Source organism: Vigna umbellata, chromosome 4 (assembly GCF_029865625.1).
Source record: "Vigna umbellata cultivar VRB3 chromosome 4, Vumbellata_1.0, whole genome shotgun sequence".
Lineage (NCBI taxonomy): Eukaryota > Viridiplantae > Streptophyta > Magnoliopsida > Fabales > Fabaceae > Vigna > Vigna umbellata.
The window spans coordinates 10,162,766-10,187,346 of NC_142168.1; the positions used below are offsets into that span (position 1 = coordinate 10,162,766).

The window sequence follows — 24,581 nt, forward strand, 5'->3', positions numbered from 1 at the left end:
AAGCTATATATAGACAAATACCACAAGTCTTGGAAGGTTAAAACAATATTTTGGCTTCGTTCAAAATAGAATTATTCATAAACATGTCAGCATAACAAACATTATTTGCTCAATCAAGTGAAGGTTATATTTAGCTATACATTAAACCAAAAGCTAAATTCTTAACAATGTGTTCATGTTTACTCCAACAATCCATAATAGTATAAATAATAAGTTTTGGTCTATATTTCATTCAGTTGTGCTAGTATCAGGTTATTGAATTCAATTAATACCTTTTTATATCTCAGGCCCTACAAGTAAGTCCTTCTCTGCATGTATCACAAACAAGAATACATTGTTATTTTCTTTTCAAAATGCAGAATAAAATTTCTATTTCAACGTCCTGCAAAAGCACTGTAAGAAATAAAAAAACCATGAGAGAAATGCATATCCAACACCAATTCATGCATGATAGACGTAGAGCCCGATTGGATAAACTTGTCAGGAAACATTTATAAGAGAAAAAAAATTAAAATAAATCAAATTCTTCTAGAAGTTAAAATCATTTTACACACTTACAGTTTTTAGAGAAATTAGTTGAACATGCTTTTCACATATATATTTACAATAAATTTTGACTTATAAAAAGAGATATTTATTCCTTTTGCATCGGAACACTTGTTCAAAAGTTTGTCGTAAGTTATCAATTGCAGAAGAATTAGTTCTTTTGTTATTTGTTATTTCCTACAGAACGACTACATGCTAAACTCTCCAACTAAAAACAACGCAACATTCGAACACACCGTTCACCACAACAACGAAGTACAAACCCTATTGTAAAATCCTAGGAGAAAGAAAAAGGCAACTATAATACATTAGAACCATAATATTTATTGATGAAACAGAAAAGACAATATATAGTAAAGAAAGGAACAGAAGGAACTAGGCAGACATGCAACCAATTCCATGTCTGGAAGTGGGAAAGATGAGGAACAGGCCACTGCAGAGGAGTCCGACCAAGAGAGGAAAACTCTCCCTAACCTGCTCCAAGTCCTTCTCGCGCCCAGGGAACAGACAGTTGGTGACCCTGTGATCGGAAACGGAAATGGCCACGAAGATCATCACGGACATGACGGCGTGGACGAAGTCGGTGAACCCCACCTTGAACTTGTCGTCGCGAGGCACAGGCACGGCGGGGAGAGAAGGCTTGAAGACGGAGAGACCGCGCGTGGTGACGAAGCCATAGTAGAGGGTTCCGTCAGGACCGTGGAAACTGTCGGTGAAGTGGAAGAAGAAGCATGAGAGGGCGCAGACAGCGAGGAGGAAGTTGATCATGAGGGTCTGCACGTGGCTGCACTCTCCGTTCTTGTAGATTGAAGGCAGCACCATCTCGAAGGTGAGGAGAGTGCCCGTGGGAAGGAAGTTTCCGAGGAGAGAAGTTTTGGATAGCGTTTTCTGAACACCCTTTGCCATCAATGCACGACGCTTGTTCTTGTTTGTTCCTCCTTCCCCTGCTGGTGGAGTTGCATTGTACACTTTTATGCCCATTTCTTCTTCCCTTTCATCCATTCTAACCAAAGACAAAATAAAACATGCAATCAAAACAAGAATGATGAATTTGGGGTTGGACCTTTATACATTCTGCCTTGCAATTCTCACACTTTTAACAGTTTCAAAATTTCCGACGGTTTTTTGGCGGTTTATGGTTTTTTTTCTTTACGGCAACTGCCACTACACTCATAATAGATTCACGTCAAAATTTTTTTTTTAATATCATGCGTCAGTTCTCAATGAATTATGGAGTCAAACATTTTGACCAAGGCAAATTCTTCCTTGTTTGCGGTAGCAATCTATTTTATCATGTCCATCATGGTAGTCATAGGAGACACGTCAAGGGTGTGACAAACATTGGTCGCCGACCAATCGATCATAAGAGACACGTCAAGGTGTTACTATGCAAGGGGCAAAGCGACGGAAGATTATCTACTTTATGAAAGGTGAAATTGAAGATGGTGAAGGATGGAGGCGACAACATCATCATTGTAATCATCGTCAAAATCTCATCTTAAAAATCAATTTCTGAGATTAATTTAAACTTAAAATTTATTTATCTAAGAGATCAAAAGATGCTAAATAACCCTATTTAAGCTCAAATAATTGTTGAGGTAGGTTATTTTCAAAGATGATATATTATTTTTTTGACTAGTTTTTCATTTGATGTTGCCAAAGGCTTGGTACGCTAGACTGTTGGGTATAAGAATTGATTGTATCGTGAAGGAGTAATTTCTTCCAAAATTATCCATGCATTGATAGTTTTGATTAACAAAAACAATTAACCTTTAATAACAAAATTAAAAAAAAAAAACTATGCTCCTTTTCCTGGGTTATGATTTGTTTCTAGTTGTTATTTTCATTGGCAAGTTGGTTACAGTTCAGAATGCTTCCCTACTAATGTGAGCATATATATTATTGTTCTGCCTGTTCACCATGTTAGAAAAGGATGGTTAATGATTTGGTGTTACCTTTTGGTGGTATGATGATGATGATGATGATTTGGTGTCATCTTGATCCTTATTGTTTCTCCATGTTATTAATTCTACTTTACTGTATTGCAGAGCATGCTCACATGATTTTCAAATTCCTTTATTTTTTTAAAGAAGTATATACTCATATTTTATAATTAATATTCACCGTTCTTCTCCTACAGAAATAATCAAACTTCTAACTTTTTTTTATAAAAAATAATTTTATGAATTCTATTAATTTCATTTATTTTATGATTTTTAATCCCCAAAATAAACTTTTAGCTTTCATTAATAACAATTTAAAAAAATTAAAAAAACTATAAGATCAGATTATTCGATCGGAAAGAAGAAAAAAAAGAAAAATAAACAACCTTCAAAAACGAAAGACCATCACTATTGGTCCCACAAAAACTCCACATTTTAAATTCATGAATTATCTGTGACCATGAAATTCTCACACCAAAAATGTTCTTCCTTCCCATTTCTGCTCCAAAATCATCTGTTATTTCCAACCTCAAATTCCTCCATGCTTTCAATTTCTGTGGGACCCACCTAGTGGATTTTCTTCCTCCCAATTTCTCTGTTACTTATAAATGTATAAATGTAGGTTTAATTAATTGGCCTTTGTTTTTGACAGATGTACTCATTCAGTTCAAGTTTCACAGTTTAGCTCTTTCTACACCTTCTAATCCTTCAACTACAAAATCCTTATCATCTCTGCTAAGTTTGTGAAACCAATTAGCCTTGTTGTTATTCGTAGCTTCTCATGGCGTCATCAATAAGTGCTCAAGCTTTGATTCTGCTTCACAGCAGAGGAAACCCTTGTCTCAGATTTCCACAGAAGAACGGTGTCGTATTTGAGCATTCGCAAAGCTTGGGAATCAGTATGCGCATAAGGGCAACAGGTGGCAGCAGTTTTGGGACAGATGAGGATAAAGATGGCGCAGAAGAAGTTGTGGGCATCAATGAAAAGAAAAATAAGGTGCTAGCTTTGCAAAAGGATCTCCTTCAACAGGTATTAATTTGTCTCCTTTATATATTCCATAATAAAGATGGGTTTTATCATATAAAGGTGTTTGAAGAGGTTATATATGAGTATATGAATTGAGTCTTACGGATTTGACATCACTTTTAATCAAAAGTTTAAGACAATGATTTGATAGATTTTTCATCTTATACAGTTAACTTTGTCTTTTCTACTTATACTTGGATCATTAGCAGCAAATAATACTACTGAACAATTTGCTGTTAAATTGGTTCAATGTTGAATTATAATAATTTATGTTGTCTTGATTATTTTAAACTGCTATTACTTTACATTTTACAACGGTGGAAGAAGAAATTTAGGCCCCTGAATTAGAAGGTAATGAAAATAAAAATAATTCATATTTATACATTTCTAAAATATATATTTAGTTTTATATGCATTATTAATGAATGTGACCATCTTTATTAACTATATTATAATTTATGAATGAGACATTTGATATTTTGAATTAGTTACAGTTTTAAAATTAATCTGCATTGTGGAATTCATTAAAGCCACCAAGCAAAAAAGAAAATATCTCACTATTTTATAATTTATTCTGTAATTGGATTTAACTTTCTTACAAAGATGGGAAGAGTATGCTTTGAGAGAACAAAATAAAATAATAACTTAATATGTAACAGCTAAAATTTATATTTTATCACAATTATGTACTATCTATCTAAGACACCCCCCTTAAAGGTGTTTCGTTTACTACAGTTTACAAATAATGGAACTGAAGATCAATCAACTAACAAATATATTCTGTTTCATCATAATCTGTTGATTTCTTTGGTGCTTTCTTAAACCAGCAAGTTATTCCATGCATGCATATGGTTTTCTCTTGGCATTTGTAGGTTGCGGAAATAAAGAAACTGGTTTCTTCCGAAAAGAGTGAGAACATTCTTGGATCAGAATTGAACAGGACGTCTTATGAACTCGCCAACAAATCTTTCACAAATAAACCAAGTCCACAGAATGCTTCCACCAGGGGTGACAATACAGTTAAAAACCAAAATGGAATTATTGCTTCACCAAACTATGTCCATCCTAGTGAAGGGTCTGTGGAATTCTCACCTGAAAAGGCTTCCTCTGCCATATATTTAAATGAAAAGCTGAAAGACAAGACACATGAGACTAATAGGCCTGATACTCTCTCGGCCTTCTTTGCAAATGGTACTGAAAATTTGAGTCTAGAGGTTGAGAATCAGGAAGGTACGAGTGAATCTACTACCCCTATTGAGAGTGAAGGTGAAACAGAAACACCCCAACCTTTGGCAGGGATCAATGTCATGAATGTCATATTGGTCGCAGCAGAATGTGCTCCCTGGTCAAAAACAGGTAATAACTTGATCTGCTGTTTCCTTGTTAAATTCATGTTGATTATCTGTCCTATTACAAGGTAAGTTAGGCACTATTGAGAATTGGAGAGACACACTATAATACTCACAACAACTTAGTTTGTCTTAATCTAACAACGTAAAACTGGTTATGTGTGATCCAATGCATGCATTAAATGTTTTCAGGGTTGTTTAAAAACATGAATAAATGACAAAAGATTAAAAAATAATTGGGAACACTTTTGTTATACCTGTACATAGGTTTTTAATTACTTCCATGAGAAGATCCATTGAGCTCTTTCTATCTTCATCTCTTTGCCAAACTATTTATTGCCTTTCAATGCTTGTCATTTTCATTTTTATGTAATATAAAGACTTATATCCCTATGCTAATTTTAATAGGTGGGCTTGGTGATGTAGTTGGTTCCTTGCCAAAGGCTTTGGCCAAACGTGGACATAGAGTTATGGTAAAATGCTAATTTTTTAATGAATTCAGTCTCACATTCTAGGGAAAGAATCACACTATTCAAATTTGCTGCTTGCTAAGGGATGATCAACATGAACTTCACAAAATATTTTCCTTGGTAATAGTATATCAATTTTCTCTTTTCTTTCTCTCCTGTATAGGTTGTGGCACCTCGCTATGGTAATTATGCGGAAGCCCAAGATACAGGGGTGCGAAAATGGTACAAAGTAGATGGTCATGTATGCAGTATACTTTATTAGTGACTAATTAAATTCTTTGAATCTATTAAGTTGATAATATTTTAAGAGTGCTGTAACCTTTCCAATTATTATTTTACAGGAGGCGGAAGTAAGATATTTCCAAGCCTACATCGATGGTGTAGATTTCGTTTTCATTGACAATCCACTTTTTCATCATCTAGAACGTAACATATATGGGGGAAGCCGATTGGTAATAGTCTATTATTTGTTAAGTTAAGGGCTATTGTTATGTATCATCAGTGTTTATCGTATAACATTATCCATCACTTTCTCAAGGCGCTAAAAAGAGAAAAGATGGGTAAAGAAAAGTAGCCTTCTGATTTTGTAAGCTATTGTTTTCCACCATTAGTTAGATGATTTGCAAGGTCTAAACAAAATGCTGTAATGTTATGTTTGTATTATTTCTGAGCTATTTGACTCATGTTGTCCTTTATGGTACAGGATATTCTAAAACGTATGGTGCTGTTTTGCAAGGCAGCAGTTGAGGTACGTAAACTAATTTGATTTCTGAAGTGACTGAATCCGGAAATGGAAAACTCAGCTATAACATTTCAAGAGCTGTTTAGCAGATTGCATTTGCTGTTTTGTTATGCTGAAACAATATATATATATATATATATATATATGGACATATGTGGCTAACACGATTGCTATGCTTTTATGAACTGTAAAGTTTTATTTTAAATCCTTATTTCTGCATACCTGCAATGAGACAAAACGAATTTAACAATTGCAGGTTCCATGGCACGTTCCATGTGGAGGTGTTTGCTATGGAGATGGAAATTTAGCCTTCATAGCAAATGATTGGCATACTGCATTGCTGCCTGTGTATCTGAAGGCGTATTATCGTGAGCAGGGTTTGATGAAGTATACAAGATCAATTCTAGTGATTCATAACATAGCTCATCAGGTTCCATCTGAATCTAGAAAACCATTTTAATATTTTTAATTCATTGTTTTTGTGGAGCATGTTAAGGAGCTGATGGATACATTTTTCGTGTTTTAACCATGAATATGGTCGGCTAGTCTATTTGGATGGGAAATAAATGTATTTTATGATTATCATTAATCACAGTAACCAGAGTGATAGAAGAATCTAGTACCACAGTAGCTTTTATAAACCCTTTGAAGATAATGATGTAAAAAAGTTCAGTCAATTCTGATGTAAAATATTCATATGTCTTTTCAGAAAGCAAATGAAAGTAACAAATCAAGAAAAATGCTTTACTCAACCGATGTGTTTGAGTTACTAAATTACCAACCACCTATATCAGAAATCGAACTTATACCTCTAAAAAAGAAACTACCTAAAGTGGGGGGCATGCAGATCACTAAAGCTGTTTTCATTTACTTAATTAGTCTAAACTGCACTGTTTCCTATATTGAGAAAGAACATTGAAACAAATTTCTATTACAGGGTAGGGGGCCTGTTGATGATTTTTTCTTTGTGGATTTACCTGAACACCACATGGACCTTTTCAAATTATATGACCCCATTGGAGGTGACCATTTCAACATCTTTGCCGCTGGTTTAAAGACAGCAGACCGTGTTGTCACTGTTAGTCATGGGTATGCAAGGGAGCTGAAAACTTCTGAAGGTGGTTGGGGCTTGCATGGGATCATAAACGAGAATGATTGGAAATTGAGGGGCATTGTGAATGGAATTGACAACAAAGATTGGAACCCTCTGTTTGATGTTCACTTGAAATCAGATGGCTACACTAACTACTCCCTTGAGACACTTTCTAGTGGCAAACGGCAATGTAAAACAGCATTGCAAAAGGAGCTTGGTTTGCCTATACGTGAGGATGTCCCACTAATTGGCTTCATTGGAAGGTTGGATCCACAGAAAGGAGTTGATATCATAGCTGAAGCAATTCCTTGGTTGATGAGTCAGGATGTGCAATTAGTCATGTTAGGCTCTGGAAGGCCTGATCTAGAACACATGCTTAGGCAATTTGAAAGCCAACACAATGACAAGATAAGGGGGTGGGTTGGCTTTTCAGTGAAGATGGCTCACAGGATAACTGCAGGCGCAGACATATTGCTCATGCCATCAAGGTTTGAGCCATGTGGATTGAACCAACTCTATGCCATGAACTATGGAACAGTTCCTGTTGTACATGCTGTTGGTGGACTGAGAGACACAGTGCAGCCTTTTGATCCTTTCAGTGAGTCTGGCCTTGGGTGGACATTTGAAAGTGCTGATTCAGGTAAGTTATCAAATGCATTAGGGAACTGCCTATGGACCTATAGGGAGTATAAGAAGAGCTGGGAAGGCCTCCAAAGGAGAGGAATGACACAAGATCTAAGTTGGGACAATGCTGCTCTGCAGTATGAGGAGGTGCTTCTTGCAGCCAAATACCAATGGTGAACATTTTGCATTTATTTCCATCAAAGCAAACTTTTGGAGCTAATTCATGTTGAATAGTTTCATTGTACTAATTGTTGTACGAGGGAAAATAACCGTGCAAGCTGTTTAAATTCTACAGGTTATAGTTAGAGGGTTTATGATGGGGATTGGAAAGAAATTTTGGCGCTATAAGGATTGTGTAACTTTAATGTTGTAGATTGCAAGTGTTCAGAAGCTCAGATGTACTAATTATAGTATGCAAATCTGACTTTCTATGATACGGTTTTAGCTTGATTTCTCAGATTCCTCGTTTAGAATCTCAGTTTGTTTACACAAGATCCCAAATTAATAATTTTTTCATAGATGAAAACTGCAAAAGCTAATTACTAACATATTTTCATTACCATATTTCCATTCATTATTGAGAAGGGAATTTCCCTTTAGCATTCATGGTTTCCTAGAAGGAAAATTTTCCTTAATTAAACTACAAAGTGTTTCATTTAAATGCACTACATGAAATTGAAACTATTAAAGAAAGTACAAGACAAATGGAAGAGGATCTGCAGCGATATCCACATTCATTAACTTATCATAATGCAAATTTATTGTACAATTGTCTCATAAGAAACTACCCTCGGAAAATGTTTCTTTCTGAGTTCAATACTCCGACCATTTGTGAATAGAATCAACATAAAATTGGTGTACACTAATGGCCTACTTTAACGATACTGTGAAATCAACAAACTAAAATCAATAATCCAAGATGCTAACCGCAGAATAATAAGGATCCTGACATGAACCAAAAAGAATAAGCAGCAAAACAAATTATATTAGAGCCAGAGTTTTCAATCATGTGTTTAGTGGCACTGTAACAGCTTCATGACACAGCTAGCAGCTGCTCCACAGAAGCTCATCATTTCACAGTTCCTGTCACACCAAGAGCAATATTAACCGCAGCCATTTGTGCCACTTTGGCTACTATTACATTAGCAGAAATAAAGTCCGTTTTAACCTGGCAAATTCCCAACAAACCCAGCAGATTCACATAGTGCTCAGCCGATCGGCATCTCAAACACTAGATTTTGATCATTCATTTGTGCATGTCTTTAAATTCAAATGTTTTTCTATTTTATTTCAGCATACACATGTTTTGAACAAATCTATGCGTAGGGTTTAGGATTCAAATAAGTAATCATCCCGCTATATGCTATCTTGATGTAGAATTTTCGGGATGGACTACTCCACTCCATTATATGACAATGACTGCTGCGATTAGTGCAAAAACTACTTGGCTTCAAAATTATCACATGAAATCTCAAAGAAACACAGACCCTGTACTAACTCGAGACTCCACCAACTTTGAGAGCTGTGTGAGCATCCCAGTTTTGTTAATGTACAGAAAAAAATAGAGAACACACACTGTTGAGAATGTCAGTTACGAAGAGAATCATACATCATATATTATGAAGAGAATCATACATGATATATACATTAGAACCCTAATATTTATTGATGAAACAGAAAAGACAATATCTTAAAGAAAGGAACGGAAGGAACTAGGCAGACATGCAACTAGGCAGACATGCAACCAATTCCATGTCTGGAAGTGGGAAAGACGAGGAACAGGCCACTGCAGAGGAGTCCGACCAAGAGAGGAAAACTCTCCCTAACCTGCTCCAACTCCTTCTCGCGCCCAGGGAACAGACAGTTGGTGACCCTGTGATCGGAAACGGAAATGGCCACGAAGATCATCACGGACATGACGGCGTGGACGAAGTCGGTGAACCCCACCTTGAACTTGTCGTCGCGAGGCACAGGCACGGCGGGGAGAGAAGGCTTGAAGACGGAGAGGCCGCGCGTGGTGACGAAGCCATAGTAGAGGGTTCCGTCAGGACCGTGGAAACTGTCGGTGAAGTGGAAGAAGAAGCATGAGAGGGCGCAGACAGCGAGGAGGAAGTTGATCATGAGGGTCTGCACGTGGCTGCACTCTCCGTTCTTGTAGATTGAAGGCAGCACCATCTCGAAGGTGAGGAGAGTGCCCGTGGGAAGGAAGTTTCCGAGGAGAGAAGTTTTGGATAGCGTTTTCTGAACACCCTTTGCCATCAATGCACGACGCTTGTTCTTGTTTGTTCCTCCTTCCCCTGCTGGTGGAGTTGCATTGTACACTTTTATGCCCATTTCTGGTTCTCTTTCATCCATTCTAGCCAAAGAGAAACAAATCATGAAATCAAAACAAAATGATGAATTTGGGGTTTTAACCGTTTAAAATTTTCTGACGGTTTTCGGCGGTTTTTTGTCTTTAAACGGTTTCTTTAACTACAATTTGCAAATGATGGAACTGAAGATCAATGAATTAAAAAAGATATTCTATTTTATCATAACCTGTTTGATCTCTTTGGTGCTTTCTTAAACCAGCAATATGCATATGGTTTTCTGTTGTCCATTTATAGGTTGTGGAAATAAAGGAACTGATTTGTTCCGAAAAGAGTGAGAACATTCTTGGATCAATACGTCGTACGAAGTCGCTAAGAAATCTTTCACAAATAAAGCAAGTCCCCAGAATGCTTCCAGCAGGGGTGACAATGCAGTTAAAAACCAAAATGTAATTATTGCTTCACCAAACTATGTCCATTCTAGTTAAGGGTCTGTGGAATCCTCGCCTCAAAAGGCTTTGTTATCGGGTAGACATAAACCACGTTTTCTTTGCAGTGAGGAGCCACAACATTCTATAATATGATTTAAAGATTAATTATGATATATCAATCCTTATATAAAATCAAATTCTACAAAAAAAAAAATCATTCTTGATAATTCTTTAAAATATGTGAGAAAATTATAGAAATTATTTTAAAGAGTTACGCCATTAGAGAAAAAAAATTTATTGAAGTTATTGAATACTTAAATAGCTTAGACTTTTCACTGTAGTTAGATGCTTTCAGACTTTATAACAACACAATATAATTGTACGTCGAAATTTGATATTCATAATCTTATCTAAATGGGTACAATCGTTTCCCCAGTTATTATAGTAATAAATCCAATATTGACTTAAATGATTAAGTATTAAAAGAATTTAACTAGTCATAATTTAGAAATTATGAAGTATATAAATAGTAACAACTAAATCGGTTCAAATAATTTCTCATCCAATCAAATAACAAAAATAGTTAGCATTTCACTCCAAGGTTATCAAACTTGAGAGTATACATAAATTTATGAGAGTCGAATAAACTCGGAAGAGTTTACTTCAAATGAAAAAAAATTTATAAATAATATCTTAATTCAAATAAATTTACAAAATTATATAAAATTTATAGATATATTGTTCATAAAAACAAATATTGTAAAACTTAAATACTTAAATTATTGTCATTAATTTTAATGTATTTCATTAAATATATAATAAAAAAAGAACTGTAGCAGTGACAGACGACTTAGGTTTTATTGCAATGGGAAGGAGGTGAGACTAGTATGCACACCAGCAAGCGTGACAGTAGGCGTGGCGATGAGCGTGATGGTAGGCACGTCGGCGAGGGGGAAACAGACATGACGACAACCACGAATGGAGCGCAAATAAAGTGTGAACAGAGTGTAATCAAGCGCACGGGACGACGACGACATGAAGGAGGCGAGGAGATGGCGATGGCCATGGAGAGAGACAAAGGGGCACGAGAAATAGTGACAATTAGGTCATGAAACCCTAAACCCCAAACGACATCGTTTTTTATTTTTTTTCCCTTTCGAGCTCACAGAATCGTTCCAAACTCGCGATTCTAACGGTTCTACCGATTTCACATACCGAGTTTACGCAGAAAACGAGTTCACTTCCATGTTAACTCGGAAGCCATGTCTGGAAACGTAAACTCGTCCGAGTTAACAAGTTAACTCGAGAGTTTGATAACCATATTTCACCCCAATAATCCCATTAATTAAATTCCATAACTGTGTTCTGAATTCGATACCCTTTTTTCATGATTTAGCACTATTGTTAGTGCCTTTTAGATTGCTATTTCACATTGCAATGCATTGCAGGTAGAGATAGCTGTTAATCATACTACGGAATCACATTTAATTAAGAATTTTAACATCAATTAATTCCAGAAATATACAAAGAAAGAAAGATCACATACAAACAAAACACAACACTTTTATTGATTCTATCAAATGTAATGGACAGTTATTTAACACTTAACAGGATGATGTTACAGATTACAATGCGATTAATATTGGCAACTAGAATAGTGTATTGCAGCCCATTCAAAACTAATACATCAACAAATATTAACTAGCAAAAGAAAATGCTCTATACCTCTAACTATAAGGGGGGTGCTTCATCAAAACGAAGCCCTTCTCTCCCCACTAAACTGCAGATAGGAACGAGTTGAGAGTAGTCCAGCAAATCCCTTAGACAGAACCCTTTCAACTGCACATGCGGACACAGATGAACACAATGGGCTATTTTGTGTACTAGTTTCCATAAATTCCTCTGCTGTATTCCCTGGTGGATAGTCCTCAAAATCTGCTGCATCCTTAGGTCTACTTTTTTTACAATTTGAAAAAACAATATTGTTGACATCCATATGATCGTTTTTGTTGAAGTCTTCATATGACTTCCTCTTTACACCAGAAAAATTACTCAGCCCTGTATGAAAACCATAGCCAAGTACAGATTTATAGAACAGTGAGGAATTTTTCGTTAAGTGATTTCAAAAATAATTCTGTTTCCTAAATTTGTTTGTATCTTGAGCACATTTCTGTTTTTAAAGTTTGTCCCTAGTGTACTTGAACAGAACACTTGAAGAAAACAGAAAACAATGAGAAAACACCTCTTACTTTTAGGTTATTAAAACACTTATTTTGGAAAAAATTTCAAAAGATAATAGAATTTGGATGAAAATTCGATTGCTAAGTAGTGTACAATCATTTTAAATAACTGTTTCTAAAACGAAAACTGAGAAGGGAATCACAAGCGTAAGACTAGAATTCCTATATCAGGGAACTGACCAGGAAGGGAATCCTCCAAAACACATGACTGAGATTCTGGATCACCACACTTGCAATTGAAATTGGAATTATCATAATATGATCCTTGCATCCTGCAGGACAATAAACGGAATGAAGTTCAGAGATGTTGATAAAATAAAATCCAGTGTATATAAAATTAGTCACGGCCTTAAATTGGCTCTTAGCAAAGTTTTTAGAACGGGTAAGGCAAATTAAACCCAGCAAAAATGTAGACTGTCATTGAAATAGAACAAGATTTCAAAACAAGGTCGTTTAATTCAATGTATTTCATTCTCATTGTAGCAGCATCTACAGAACTCACAACTAATGATTATCCTATATAAATATGGGATATCTTTCACCGCACTACATCTGTGAAAATTGCATTGCATAAAAAAGCACAACAGAATACAGAGTCAGCTTGTGGATATTAGAAAATTCTGTCATTCAAACCACTTAAGCATGTCACCAAAATTTTTAAAAGCTCAGATCAACGCTTTCACAATCACAGGAAGCAAATATTGTCCACTACAATTATATCATTTCAGTGTTAGTGGTAAGATTATATCACGTTAACTGAAAAAGGAGGGTAAGATTGGCCTTCAGAAATGCCATCACAATTCAAATGCCATACTTGAAAGGTGGTGCCATTTTTCTAGAAATTGAATCTGTCTCCTGCCAAAGACTCTACTATTCTAAAAGACAAAGTTGCTTGCTAGTTGAAGGTTCATGACTGCCTTTACATCTCTAAACACAACACTTCATGAAAGAACCTTTGAACTTAAAGCATGGGCATTGTGAAACCTTCAGATTCTACAAAAATGTTTGGAAGATTGTATTTAATTGGTCATACTGGTGGACTTACTGGTGACTTTAAGAATCCAGATCTCTACAATTGCTTAAAATTCAGGCTCATGATGTTATTCTTCAAAATCAAGATGTTAGGAACAAAGATAGAACAAAGTGAGTTGTTTAGGTCATGGAGGTGATCTGATTATGACTCAGGTCAAGGAAGTATTGACATTATGGTTTATACAGATTCCGCTGAGAAAAATCAGCTTTAATTGACCTTTAGTTCTATTGATTATTTTACCTTGTGCAAAATTTTCTGCCTAGATTGAGTGAATCTTATATGTCCTAGGCGGAATAGGAATTCTAGAAATTGTGAAATTCAAACAGCGAAAATTGGGGGCTGGCATATCGCTGCCGTGCTGATAAGGAAAAAAGTGACATATGCGAATAGTTGACACCTAAAGGCATAAAAGTTGAGGAGTGTTTAATAGCACATAATATCAGAGCCTCTTTTGTTAAGAAAATCCCATGATACAGACTCTCTGATATTTTCCTAAAATTGAGTCTTGTATTCATTAATAATTAAAAAGCTTTAAATAACCGTGATCCTCACGATATTACGAAAATAAAAATAAAATCTAAAAATAAAATATCAACTATCTTAAAATAAAATTTGCTTAATCTATCATAAAATAATATCAGAACCTCTTTGACCAAGAAGATATTTGATCCTTCCCAGTCCCATTCTTTTAATTTAGGTGGTGGTTGAACTTTTGCATAAGGAAGAGTTGGTTGGTAAGCTAAAATGTACATGCACCCTGTTAAACTGACCCAAACCTATTTACTAATCCTATGACACGCCAAAATATCCTGGTTAAGGTCATCCTACAAAACCCTTAGAAACTATCTAATATGTCCATAACATGCAAAAGATAATCTTAAAATATGAAGACAACATATGATAACTTACAGTCAACTCTTCATGAAATGAGTTGACCCAACATCTCACTCCTGATTTCACCCGTATAACATATTTGACATTAACCATATCCCATAAAATAGTAGTCCAATATTTGGCATCTCAGGAGGTTATATGGACCAATCAATGCCACTGAGCTCTATAAAAAACTAATACTAATTTTGTAAACCTAACAGTGAAATTTATATCAAAGTCCTTATAAAAAATTAAGATGCTTTATTTGGACGTAAAGAAACCAAACCTGTACATATGCTCGACAAAATCATCAATTAAAACAGGCCAAGCACCTGGAAACATAAAATAAAAATGAAAACTGCATCAGTTAGCAAACACCCTACTCAGTTCATTGTTAAACGATACGAAAACTATTTTTACTGATCCCACTACTTTATTAAATGAAATGGAGAGAGTTATACAGGTACTAACATCTGCATCTAGTTATAGAAATGGAGACGAGAAAACAGTACCTTCAGGATCATAGGCGTCTAGATTTTCACGGGTACACCAGCTGAAAGCTAAAACCTGTTGCCAGGTATCCTCAGAGATATTGTATCGTTGGTTCTTCTGAATAGAAAGTAATAGTTCAGCTTCCACAAAAGAAAAGTAAAATAACACAGTACTACTAGGTTGTACAAATGGGATTGGCCCAGGGAACCAGGTCTAATCCACTTAACTCACTGGCTAAATGAACTGAGCTTATACATTGAGATTACAATGGGCTAATAATATTAAGCTGGCCTAATCCGCAAGGTGAAGGAACATGGGCCCAAGTCTAATTCCCTAGTCTCCAATCCTATCCTATAACATAAAATTGGCCCCTTTCATCCTTATTGTTTACCTAGCCTTTTTTCTATTTATATTTTCTACTGTTTTCCAGCGGAGTAGTTAATTGCATTCTATACCGCTGCAAAGCATCACGGCTACAGGCTGCTCAGTGCAACCCCATACTGAGTCACATTTCATTGCCGTGCCTGGACCACCATGAATCACAGCTGCTATTTGCAGTCAACACGATCACTATTGCATCAGACAATAAAATCACATTTGTTTCTGGACCTTTCAAATAATGTTTGGTGCCTTTTTGGAGAAGGGGTGATATTGGGATTTTGCTCCCTCTTATATACTTCTCTCTCCCTTTTATATTACTCAACTCTTGCTTTGATTAACTACTGTGTTTGTCTTAAAATTGTGATTTTTACTTATCCATTATGAATGCACCATTAATTATGGGTAATTATTTTTACTTTTAGCATCTATATACAAGTAAAATAAATTATTTGATTTATATACGGAAATTTCATAACAGTGATCATCTCACTATTCACTACCCACTAAAGCAATTTCAGGGTTGGCTACTATGCACTGCAATCTGAGATGGATCACTATGACTTCTGGTACTATTATGCAGAATACTAAAGTTTTTAAAGAATTGCAATGACTTAAAAAGAACTAATGTCATGAGGGTTATTATATACAATCTTACCCTTGTGTATGCAAAAGAGACTGTTCCGAATTCAAACCTGTGACCTATTGAGGGTCACCAAGGCACAACTTTTCCATTGCACCAGAGCTCACCCTCTATTGGCATTATACTATTTTGGCGGTGTTTGTTGTTATATTATGAAAAACTGTTGTTAGTTTTTAAATATCCGCACCACTTCAGTGTTGCAGCAGCATCAGCTTAACTTACCAAATCAAGGTGATTTGGTTTTGGAGTGGCTGATTCAACCTACCTTTTAGCACAGGACAACACTTCATTAAAAGTGCTGTATACTACAACTTTTAGAATGCTGTATCCCTGCGCTGATGTCCCACGTAGTATTTGCACTTCCTAGCTTGTCCGTACCCAGAGAACACTACTTAATCTATGAAATTCCAATCCTTCTACTAATACAACAGTATTCCCCATAAGAAATTTGCATTTTGCTTTCTTCTCAAACACAGCCCTGATGACTAAGGAAAACCCCAAAACAGTTTCTCAGTCCTTAAGTATTATTGTACCTCAACAAAATCACACCACGGATGAAGCAATGAAAACCGCCCAGCAAGAACTAATTTCCATGCAGTTACCGCCCTGCTTATGGCTGCAAATTGTCAAAGTTTAACAATTAAAGGAAATAAAGTGAGTATAGCATATTGCCAGCCACTATATTGAATAAAGAAGATTATGTTCAAATTATTAATCTTGGATGCTTACTAATGTTCTTTTGACCATTTTCACGACACATGAAGAAAACAAAATCATAGAACCGAGAGAATTCTGCAAAGTCCACCTAGACAGAGAAACAAAGGAAGCACCTATTTAAATTAAAAATGTATCAGACATAAAAATAAATAAATAAGAGTACAAGATTTTTTGCAAAAATCTATATCTTTTCTCCTTCTCTCTCCTTATAGCACAGAAAATGCACAATCTCTTGAATTTTCATTTTTTTTTCCAGTAGTATCAGTGACAGCAGCAATTGATGTTAATATTATAATTTGGTTTCTTTTGTGCATCCAACTACCACAAATGGTAGCGGTACCACACTTCCTTTATAATTAAAAAAAGGAAATGCAATATCTGAAATTGCATAATTAAAAAATGTCAAAGCAATCAAACCTCACCCTCAAACCCAGATGACACAAGAGCACAGAAATTTCATCAAAAATTGATACCCTGGAAAATATGACACGTCAACAATTTCGTTAGAAAAGAAACAGACATATGGTGTAATCAAATAATTTCAAGAGTATTTATATTAAAATTAACCTACACATGATACAGCAATAACTTCAGTACACATGACAATGAAAATTGGCAGCAGAGTGGAAAAACAAATTTGTTCCTTTAGAAGCAGAACTTCAATGCAGATTGCAAATGTACACAAAATCCAAACATGACCCAAAATATTCAGATTTAAGCTGAAGTTTGAAGCCTACATTTTTCCAAATATACTATAAACAACAAATTGGAGAAAATCTGAGATTTACTAATACAACAACAATGATCATCAGAGAAAGAGACCTAAAAATGTATGTATTTAAACATTTATCTAATTTGATCATATTGAACAGCATCACCTAGACAACTGAATGAGTACTTTCAACATTTATTTAGCTTGAGAGCAATTCTCTAAGCTGTATCAATCTAAACATTCAGATTCCTCGTTTATAATCTCAGTTTGTTTACACAAGATCCCAATATTAATAAATTTTTCATAGATGAAAACTGCAAAAGCTAATTACTAACATATTTTCATTACCATATTTCCATTCATTATTGAGAAGGGAATTTCCCTTTAGCATTCATGGTTTCCTAGAAGGAAAATTTTCCTTAATTAAACTACAAAGTGTTTCATTTAAATGCACTACTTGAAATTGAAACTATTAAAGAAATTACAAGACAAATGGAAGAGGATCTGCAGCTATATTAACATTCATTAACTTATTATCATAATGAAAATTTATTGTACAATTGTCCCATAAGAAACTACCGATGGAAAATGTTTCTTTCTGAGTTCAATCTACTCCATCCATTTGCGAATAGAATCAACTTTAAGGGGGGAAATCTTGGGATTTCGCCCCTTCCCCTATACATTAACTTGTTTTGGAGACCCTGTTAAGATCATTTGCATACTGAAATCATGCCAAGATCATTCCCAGCCCGCTCCACTGAAACCCTAAACTTTTCTCACAGATTCCATAAGCTCATGTTGACTCCTGGCAAATTCCCAACAAACCCAGCAGATTCACATAGTGCTCAACCGATTGGCATGTGTATTTAGTTCTCAAACACTAGATTTTGCTCATTCATTGTGAATGTCTTTAACTTCAAATGTTTTTCTATTTTATTTCAGCATACACATGTTTTGTACAAATCTATGCTTAGGGTTTAGGATTCAAAAAAGTGATGATCCCGCTATATGCTATCTTGATGTAGAATTATTGGGATGGACTACTCCACTCCATTATATGACAATGACAGCTACGATTAGTGCAAAAACTACTTGGCTTCAAAATTATCACATGAAATGTCCAAGAAACACAGACCCTGTACTAACTCGAGACTCCACCAACTTTGAGAGCTGTGTGAGCGCCTCCCTTGAGACCTTAGCCTTATGAAGGTCGCTGTCTTGCCTGTACCCTTCTTCACCAGCAATGTATGCATGTCCTGATTTTATGTCTGTACAACCATACTCAAATAAATAATAATAAAGAATAAAGAATCAAACACATATATCACCACAATCATAATTAACAAAATAAAAAACAAATCAGAATTAAAGAATTCTTGTTCTAGTTCTTTTCTTTTTCATTGGAGGGAGAGAAAACTAAACCAATACCATGGTGCTTAAACAAAGCAATACCACAAAACCCGGAAAATAAAAATTTCAATTTCGGTGACCCATAAGCGCAAAATCTTCGAGAAACGAAGCAAGAACAAAACTTGGTGTGTAATCAAAAATGGAATTGGTGTCAGCTACGTGTGATTGCAAAGGGAAAGTGGGAGAGATTACCAGAGTATCTTCGGTAAATCTCAAAGATGTCGATCCGAGAGGCATCCATGGTGAACTTTGCCCTCCGAAGCTCTTGAACCAAGCAGCGAGCAGAGAAGAGAGGGACACAGATAGGAGAGTTGTTCTTTAATAATCCAATGTATTCCAAACCCAAGGGAGTTTCAAATTTTCGTTTTATTTTTTCTCCAACGAATGTTTTATATTTTTTGTTTTTATTTGACACAAAGTTGAAGAAGTATTGCTACAAAAATACAATTATTAAAATATAAATAACTTTAAAAAGTTTTAATTTTGCTCCAACTTTATGTTTTATTTGATGCAAAATAGAGTAAATATTGGTACAACAATACTATTAGGGAGCTGATATTTTGACACTAATTTAATGCTCTTACATTCAACTGACAGGGATCTAAACATCTATTATTTTCACTAATTTTTATCTAAACATTATTTGATTGTGTCGTCAACAATAAAATGATTATTAATTTGAAGAATACATGTGTAAATAAGTATAAATATTTAAGTCTTATGCTATTAGTATTTACCACCATCTAAAATTTTCCTTAAATCTATAACTAAATTGATATCTTTGTCCTAACTATATCACATTTAACCAATTTTGGTCATTGACTTTTCTTGTGCAAATTTTGCCCTAAATTAAAATGTTACAAATTTAGCTCTGAAAACCATATTGGATTAGTTAGTCGAGATTGATGGAGTTGAAGAAGAGGAGAACATTTGTTGAAGTCCAACCCAACAAAACCTTATTCATTTCTTTTATCGAAACATCATGTTGAAGATAAAAAATCTTAAATAATTATTGTAGAAAATTTGAAAGGAAATTCGATGAAAATTTTACCGTTTAAGAGATTAATGTAATTACATTGTGTGGAGGTAGAAAGATTCCAATTCCTAATAGCTTAGTCATTTTAAAATCCAATTCGTAATTAACATTTCTTTATATCTCATGACACGCACTAGTAGCTATTGTTGAGTTTATTTTAAGTTTTTATGGGTTTAGAGATGTTATCCAGTTAAAAAAACACAACAACAACAAAATTATTTAGTCTTCACTGAGTTAATCCTAAACAAACCAATAAACATAACAGAAAAAAAAATCGTATTATGTAACTTCTGACAGTGAATTTATTGACTAAGAGCATTAGAGTAAGATTTTTTTATTTAATACTTCATTTCTATTACGTGATCTCGATTAATATTTATAACTAGTTTTTATAAGTAGGTGTTTCATTAAAAAAATAAATAAAAAATAAAAAATAAAAAATTTGACAAACTATCTTTTCCTCATTCGTTTAGATTCAGTTTTTGTTTTTGTTTTTCATTTAGTTAGATTTAATGTCAAACAAATTTCTTGCGAAGGTTCTACGTATAAGTGATGTTTCCTTAATGGTTAATTTTCTCCCTCTATTTCTATTTGACATTCAAAAATCAATTAAATTAATATTAATTACATTTTTTTAGTAGCCAATTTTAAGTTAATATTCATGATTGGTTTTCACCCACAGATGATGGATTCAGAATTATACCTTTTTGGTTTAATTTAACGTTTTTTTTAACATAAACCCTTCATTACAATTTACGACCTTTTTCTTTGTATGTCTTTGAAGGAAACAAAATACAAGGTTACTGTCATGGTCTCTCACCTTGAAATCTCACATCAAAACATAAGTGCATGCTTTGTTTACGTAGCATCTCCCTCTCTTCCAAAAAATGGCAGTAACAATTAAAGAACAATGTACTTACTATATTTTAGCTCATTGAATTATAATTAGCAACTAGAAACAAAAACACAATCTCTATAAATCAGTGTTATTCCATCATAGATTTACATACTATCCCCACAAGTTATTCATCAAGGACAAAATATAATCACTTATGAAATAACATGAATTTGGAGATATTGCAAACAAAACAAGTCAGTATAATGCTAGCGACATTTGAACAAAACATCCCTCCAATTATCTATCAACTACAAAAGAGAACCACTTGTGCAATAACATGAGTTTGGGGTTATTAAGAATAAAAATAGTCAGTGTTATCCTATCTAGGTACATTTGAACACATCAGCATTCAGATGAATTCGGTCAGCAGAACATGATATTTGCTTAGCGCTACCCTTTTGAGTGTTAAAATAATCCCGAAGAAGTGGAAGTATTTGAAGCCAATCCAATCTAAGCAAGTACCAACAATAACTAGAAAGGCTGTGCCAACATATTAGAGAAATAAAACTAAAGGGCAAAGTCAGTCCCTCGAGTTTTCGTCCAACTTAGTCTTAGCCATGAAATTCCTCTGGGGGCAATACTTATGTCTTTAAGAATGCAATTTCAATAGAAGAAATTAGTCAGATTAAGAACAAACATTAGAGAACCAGATCAAATGGACTATTCCCCTTTCGTTCCCCTCTCTGATAATAAGTTAAGCTCATTGAATCTCCTATACATTAAAAGGGAGACTTCGGCCCTCGCATTTCTAATATATGGTGGAATTAATTCCCGAAGCCATCTCACATGTAGGTGACATGTGATTTAATCAAGACTAATGGAGTTAGAGTGAGATACTAATTCCACCAATTTCCAGAAATGTAAGGACCAAACAAATTGATTTTCTATGTACAAAAACTAACATTAAATCCAACGGATGATAGAGAGCCTTAAAACACGTTTAAAACTTAAATAATTCAAGTACATTTCAAAGTGAGGATCACCTAGAGGGATAAAAAGAGAGAGAGGCTGAAGGTCACATTTCATGGTCCAAAATTGCTTTGCTGTATATAACTAACCGTCTTTCTGATATGAGATAACAAGTATAATGTGAAGCTAAGTACATGCCACTAGATGCACCAGGATCAATAAAAGCCCAATAAACAAGCACAGGGTATTAGACATTATACAACAAACTTAAAAAATGAGACACCAACAGAGGGAATGACAATAATTTTCAAAGTTGTATCTTTACAGTTCCGAATTCAATTTTCAAAAAAATAATAGCAATTCTTACAGAAAACCAATGCTTACAGATAACTGTATAAAAGATTTGTGGTAGTCGAGCAAACTCCAGGGTTAAGAGTTAAACAATTCACGAAATTAATGGAGAAAGTGCAGATAAATGTACTGAAGAATCAAGCACGAGAGAATATTAAATTTCAGCTTCAAAACAACAACTCTAAAATTGGTCCTCAACAAGGTTCAATTCAACTGCATTCATAAGACCAGAACAACCACTTACTCCATCATAACCTGTATAAAAATATTGAAATCATGATCATGCACATCCAATTTTCACAGAAACTGAAACCATGAGAAACAGTAATAAAAAAAACAGAAGCACGAAATTAGAAGAACAATGAAGTAATTCAATTAAAATCAAAGGATTCTTATATTCCCAGGTATAAATAACCAAACTGTGTATGATCCATAGTTCCTTACAACTTATTGCCAAGGTGGAGGGGCTTATTCAAAAGAAAACCTAAATCTAAATAGAATATGATCAGATAACTATAACCAACTCCTCTGCCAATTTAGGACTTACATACTGTATCCAATTATCCTCTCCTTCCTATTAGACTTTTTGTTTTCCCTTTTCTGATCTACTTCTTGCTCTTTCGATTCTTCTTCGGTCCCGGAACTTCCAACCTACCAACAGAACAGCCACACCTTCCTCTGAGGACAAGGACAGCCCTTCCATTGGGAGGTGCCATCTTCTTGAGCTCGGCCTCAAGTTCGCGGTGGTGATCACAAGGAAGCTTAAACAACCCCTTCTTAACCCCACTATCCTTAGCCAATGAAGGTGAATTCTTCACACAATCCTCAGTCTCCAATTGAATGTCAAACTCTGCAGCCTTCCTCAGACCCTTGCAATCGGGGTTCCCACACTTCCTTGTGGTGCAAGCCACAAGAACCCAAGTGGTCAATGCAGCAAACGTAACACTGACACCAATGAACATGTAAACCCACGGGGCAACAGAAACCTCCTCTTTGACCAAATCCACGATCACAACACCAATTTTGACACTCTCACTCGCCACAATTTGGGCGTAGGGGAACAGCAAGAACCCAAAAGCCGCGATAACCGCCACGAAAATCACAACGTCCACCACCGCCGACCGGGATCGTCGGCAGGGCGTAGCCTGAGGGGAGTTTGGGGTTTTCCGGTGCCTCGATTTCGAGCCGAAATCGAGGGAATTCGCCATGGGTTGGCCAAGAGAGGAGTTGCAGAGAGAGATTGAGCTGTGGAAATAGACCATTTCAATCACAACCCTAGAAACGCCCAAATTGAATCAAACCCAGATCAGAAACGACGTATCGTACAACGACCCACTTCGCCAAAAACGAAAAAGCTTAGAATTTCGGAATGATCCAGAGGATTAAAGATCCGGGGGCGCCCCTTGATGGATCCAAAGCTAGCAAAACTTTTAGGGTTTTTTTCTTCTTGAAGAAAATTGGCCAGCTGTGCAACAGTAATAATAATAAGAACAATAGAAGAGAATGGAGAGATGAAGGGAAAATGGGAGTGAGAAATGAGAGGGGTGGGAGAGAAAGGGCATAAGAAGAGGAAGAAGAGGAAGCGTCACTGCTTCATTGCTTTTGTTGTTATGGACGAATGGACGGTATAAATATTATGACTATGAAGCAGCAGGAGACACGTTCGTTCGTTCTCAAATGAAAGCGTAGTGGATAGGTTGTTTGTTTTGGTTTCTTCCTTTGGTTATCGCAAGCACTTTGAGGGTCAAATATCAAATGGTCAACGATGGATGATGATGATGATGAATTTTGGAAATGGGAAGTAAATTGGTAATTAACATGTTTGGATTTATGCAAAGGACACGGTTTTGTGTTCCAGAGTGTTGTGTGGGAGTGAGTGGGGTGTGGTAATAGGGCTTCCCTTATTTGTCAATCATTTTATGGGATACTTACTTCTCCTCTGCCCTTACCTACATTTCCTTTTAAGGTACCACTCCCACGTAAACATGTCTTTACTTTCCTATTACTTACTAATTTCCTCTTTTAATTTCATTCCATTTTTAAAAAGATTTTAACTTATTATTTTTTCAATTTAGTCTTTTAATTTTTTTAAATATTATATTTTATGACTTTTCTAATTTCACTACTGATTTTCTGTTTATCATGCTAGTCTAAGAAAAATAAATTTAAGATTCTAGTTAATGGAGAAGACAAATAGTAGATAATTGGTTGAAAATTTAAAAGATCAGCAAGTACCCAAAATCACCAAATTGGATGTTTTTACAAAACTAAAGGATTAAATTTGATGTTTTTAAAAACTAAATTAAAAAAAGTAATAATTAGAGTTTTTTTTTTTAAATTCAAATAAAATTCACC

General features: G+C 35.1%; 4 protein-coding genes and 1 pseudogene across 5 annotated transcripts; 1 reads left to right on the forward strand and 4 right to left on the reverse strand.

Annotated features, from left to right (window-relative positions):
* Nucleotides 1–921: 921 nt before the first annotated feature.
* LOC124848817 (protein DMP9-like) lies at nucleotides 922–1,572 on the reverse strand. Its single transcript, XM_047326621.2, has one exon. The coding sequence runs from the start codon at nucleotides 1,546–1,548 to the stop codon at nucleotides 922–924; it is 627 nt and encodes a 208-aa protein (XP_047182577.2). The 5' UTR covers nucleotides 1,549–1,572.
* Nucleotides 1,573–3,004: 1,432 nt separating this feature from the next.
* On the forward strand, nucleotides 3,005–8,251 carry LOC124848809 (granule-bound starch synthase 2, chloroplastic/amyloplastic-like). Its single transcript, XM_047326608.2, has 8 exons — nucleotides 3,005–3,519; nucleotides 4,389–4,872; nucleotides 5,274–5,338; nucleotides 5,499–5,576; nucleotides 5,677–5,787; nucleotides 6,039–6,083; nucleotides 6,334–6,507; nucleotides 7,015–8,251. The coding sequence occupies exons 1-8, from the start codon at nucleotides 3,271–3,273 to the stop codon at nucleotides 7,969–7,971; spliced, it is 2,163 nt and encodes a 720-aa protein (XP_047182564.1). The 5' UTR covers nucleotides 3,005–3,270; the 3' UTR covers nucleotides 7,972–8,251.
* Nucleotides 8,252–9,212: 961 nt separating this feature from the next.
* Nucleotides 9,213–10,374, reverse strand: LOC124848818 (protein DMP9 pseudogene; annotated as a pseudogene).
* A 1,703-nt stretch (nucleotides 10,375–12,077) lies between these two features.
* Nucleotides 12,078–19,391, reverse strand: AAR3 (defective in cullin neddylation protein (DUF298)). Of its 2 annotated transcripts, none has more exons than XM_047326611.2 (9): nucleotides 19,225–19,391; nucleotides 18,758–18,890; nucleotides 17,333–17,384; nucleotides 16,923–16,998; nucleotides 16,727–16,809; nucleotides 15,193–15,286; nucleotides 14,967–15,012; nucleotides 12,955–13,046; nucleotides 12,078–12,592 (listed from the first exon to the last, which is right to left on the reverse strand). In XM_047326611.2, the coding sequence occupies exons 1-9, from the start codon at nucleotides 19,271–19,273 to the stop codon at nucleotides 12,285–12,287; spliced, it is 933 nt and encodes a 310-aa protein (XP_047182567.1). In that variant the 5' UTR covers nucleotides 19,274–19,391; the 3' UTR covers nucleotides 12,078–12,284. The 2 variants fall into 2 exon arrangements, with proteins under 2 accessions (XP_047182567.1, XP_047182565.1); XM_047326609.2 differs by having other exon boundaries at nucleotides 15,193–15,289; nucleotides 19,225–19,389.
* Nucleotides 19,392–22,596: 3,205 nt separating this feature from the next.
* LOC124848814 (uncharacterized) lies at nucleotides 22,597–23,985 on the reverse strand. The gene has a single exon (XM_047326617.2). It carries the CDS (start codon nucleotides 23,486–23,488, stop codon nucleotides 22,832–22,834), a length of 657 nt encoding a protein of 218 aa, XP_047182573.1. The 5' UTR covers nucleotides 23,489–23,985; the 3' UTR covers nucleotides 22,597–22,831.
* Between the last annotated feature and the right edge of the window lie 596 nt (nucleotides 23,986–24,581).

Excerpts from the sequence above, each read along its gene's own strand:
- LOC124848809 (XM_047326608.2), top strand. The coding sequence starts at position 3,271 with ATGGCGTCATCAATAAGTGCTCAAGCTTTGATTCTGCTTCACAGCAGA. Across the intron at positions 5,788-6,038 it reads TATATGGGGGAAGCCGATTG|GATATTCTAAAACGTATGGT; the intron begins GTAATAGTCTAT and ends TTTATGGTACAG. Across the intron at positions 6,508-7,014 it reads TTCATAACATAGCTCATCAG|GGTAGGGGGCCTGTTGATGA; the intron begins GTTCCATCTGAA and ends TTTCTATTACAG.
- LOC124848814 (XM_047326617.2), bottom strand. The coding sequence starts at position 23,488 with ATGGTCTATTTCCACAGCTCAATCTCTCTCTGCAACTCCTCTCTTGGC.
- LOC124848817 (XM_047326621.2), bottom strand. The coding sequence starts at position 1,548 with ATGGATGAAAGGGAAGAAGAAATGGGCATAAAAGTGTACAATGCAACT.
- AAR3 (XM_047326609.2), bottom strand. The coding sequence starts at position 19,273 with ATGGATGCCTCTCGGATCGACATCTTTGAGATTTACCGAAGATACTCT. Across the intron at positions 16,999-17,332 it reads TGTGTCATCTGGGTTTGAGG|GTGGACTTTGCAGAATTCTC; the intron begins GTGAGGTTTGAT and ends TTCTCTGTCTAG. Across the intron at positions 16,810-16,922 it reads AAATGGTCAAAAGAACATTA|CCATAAGCAGGGCGGTAACT; the intron begins GTAAGCATCCAA and ends GACAATTTGCAG.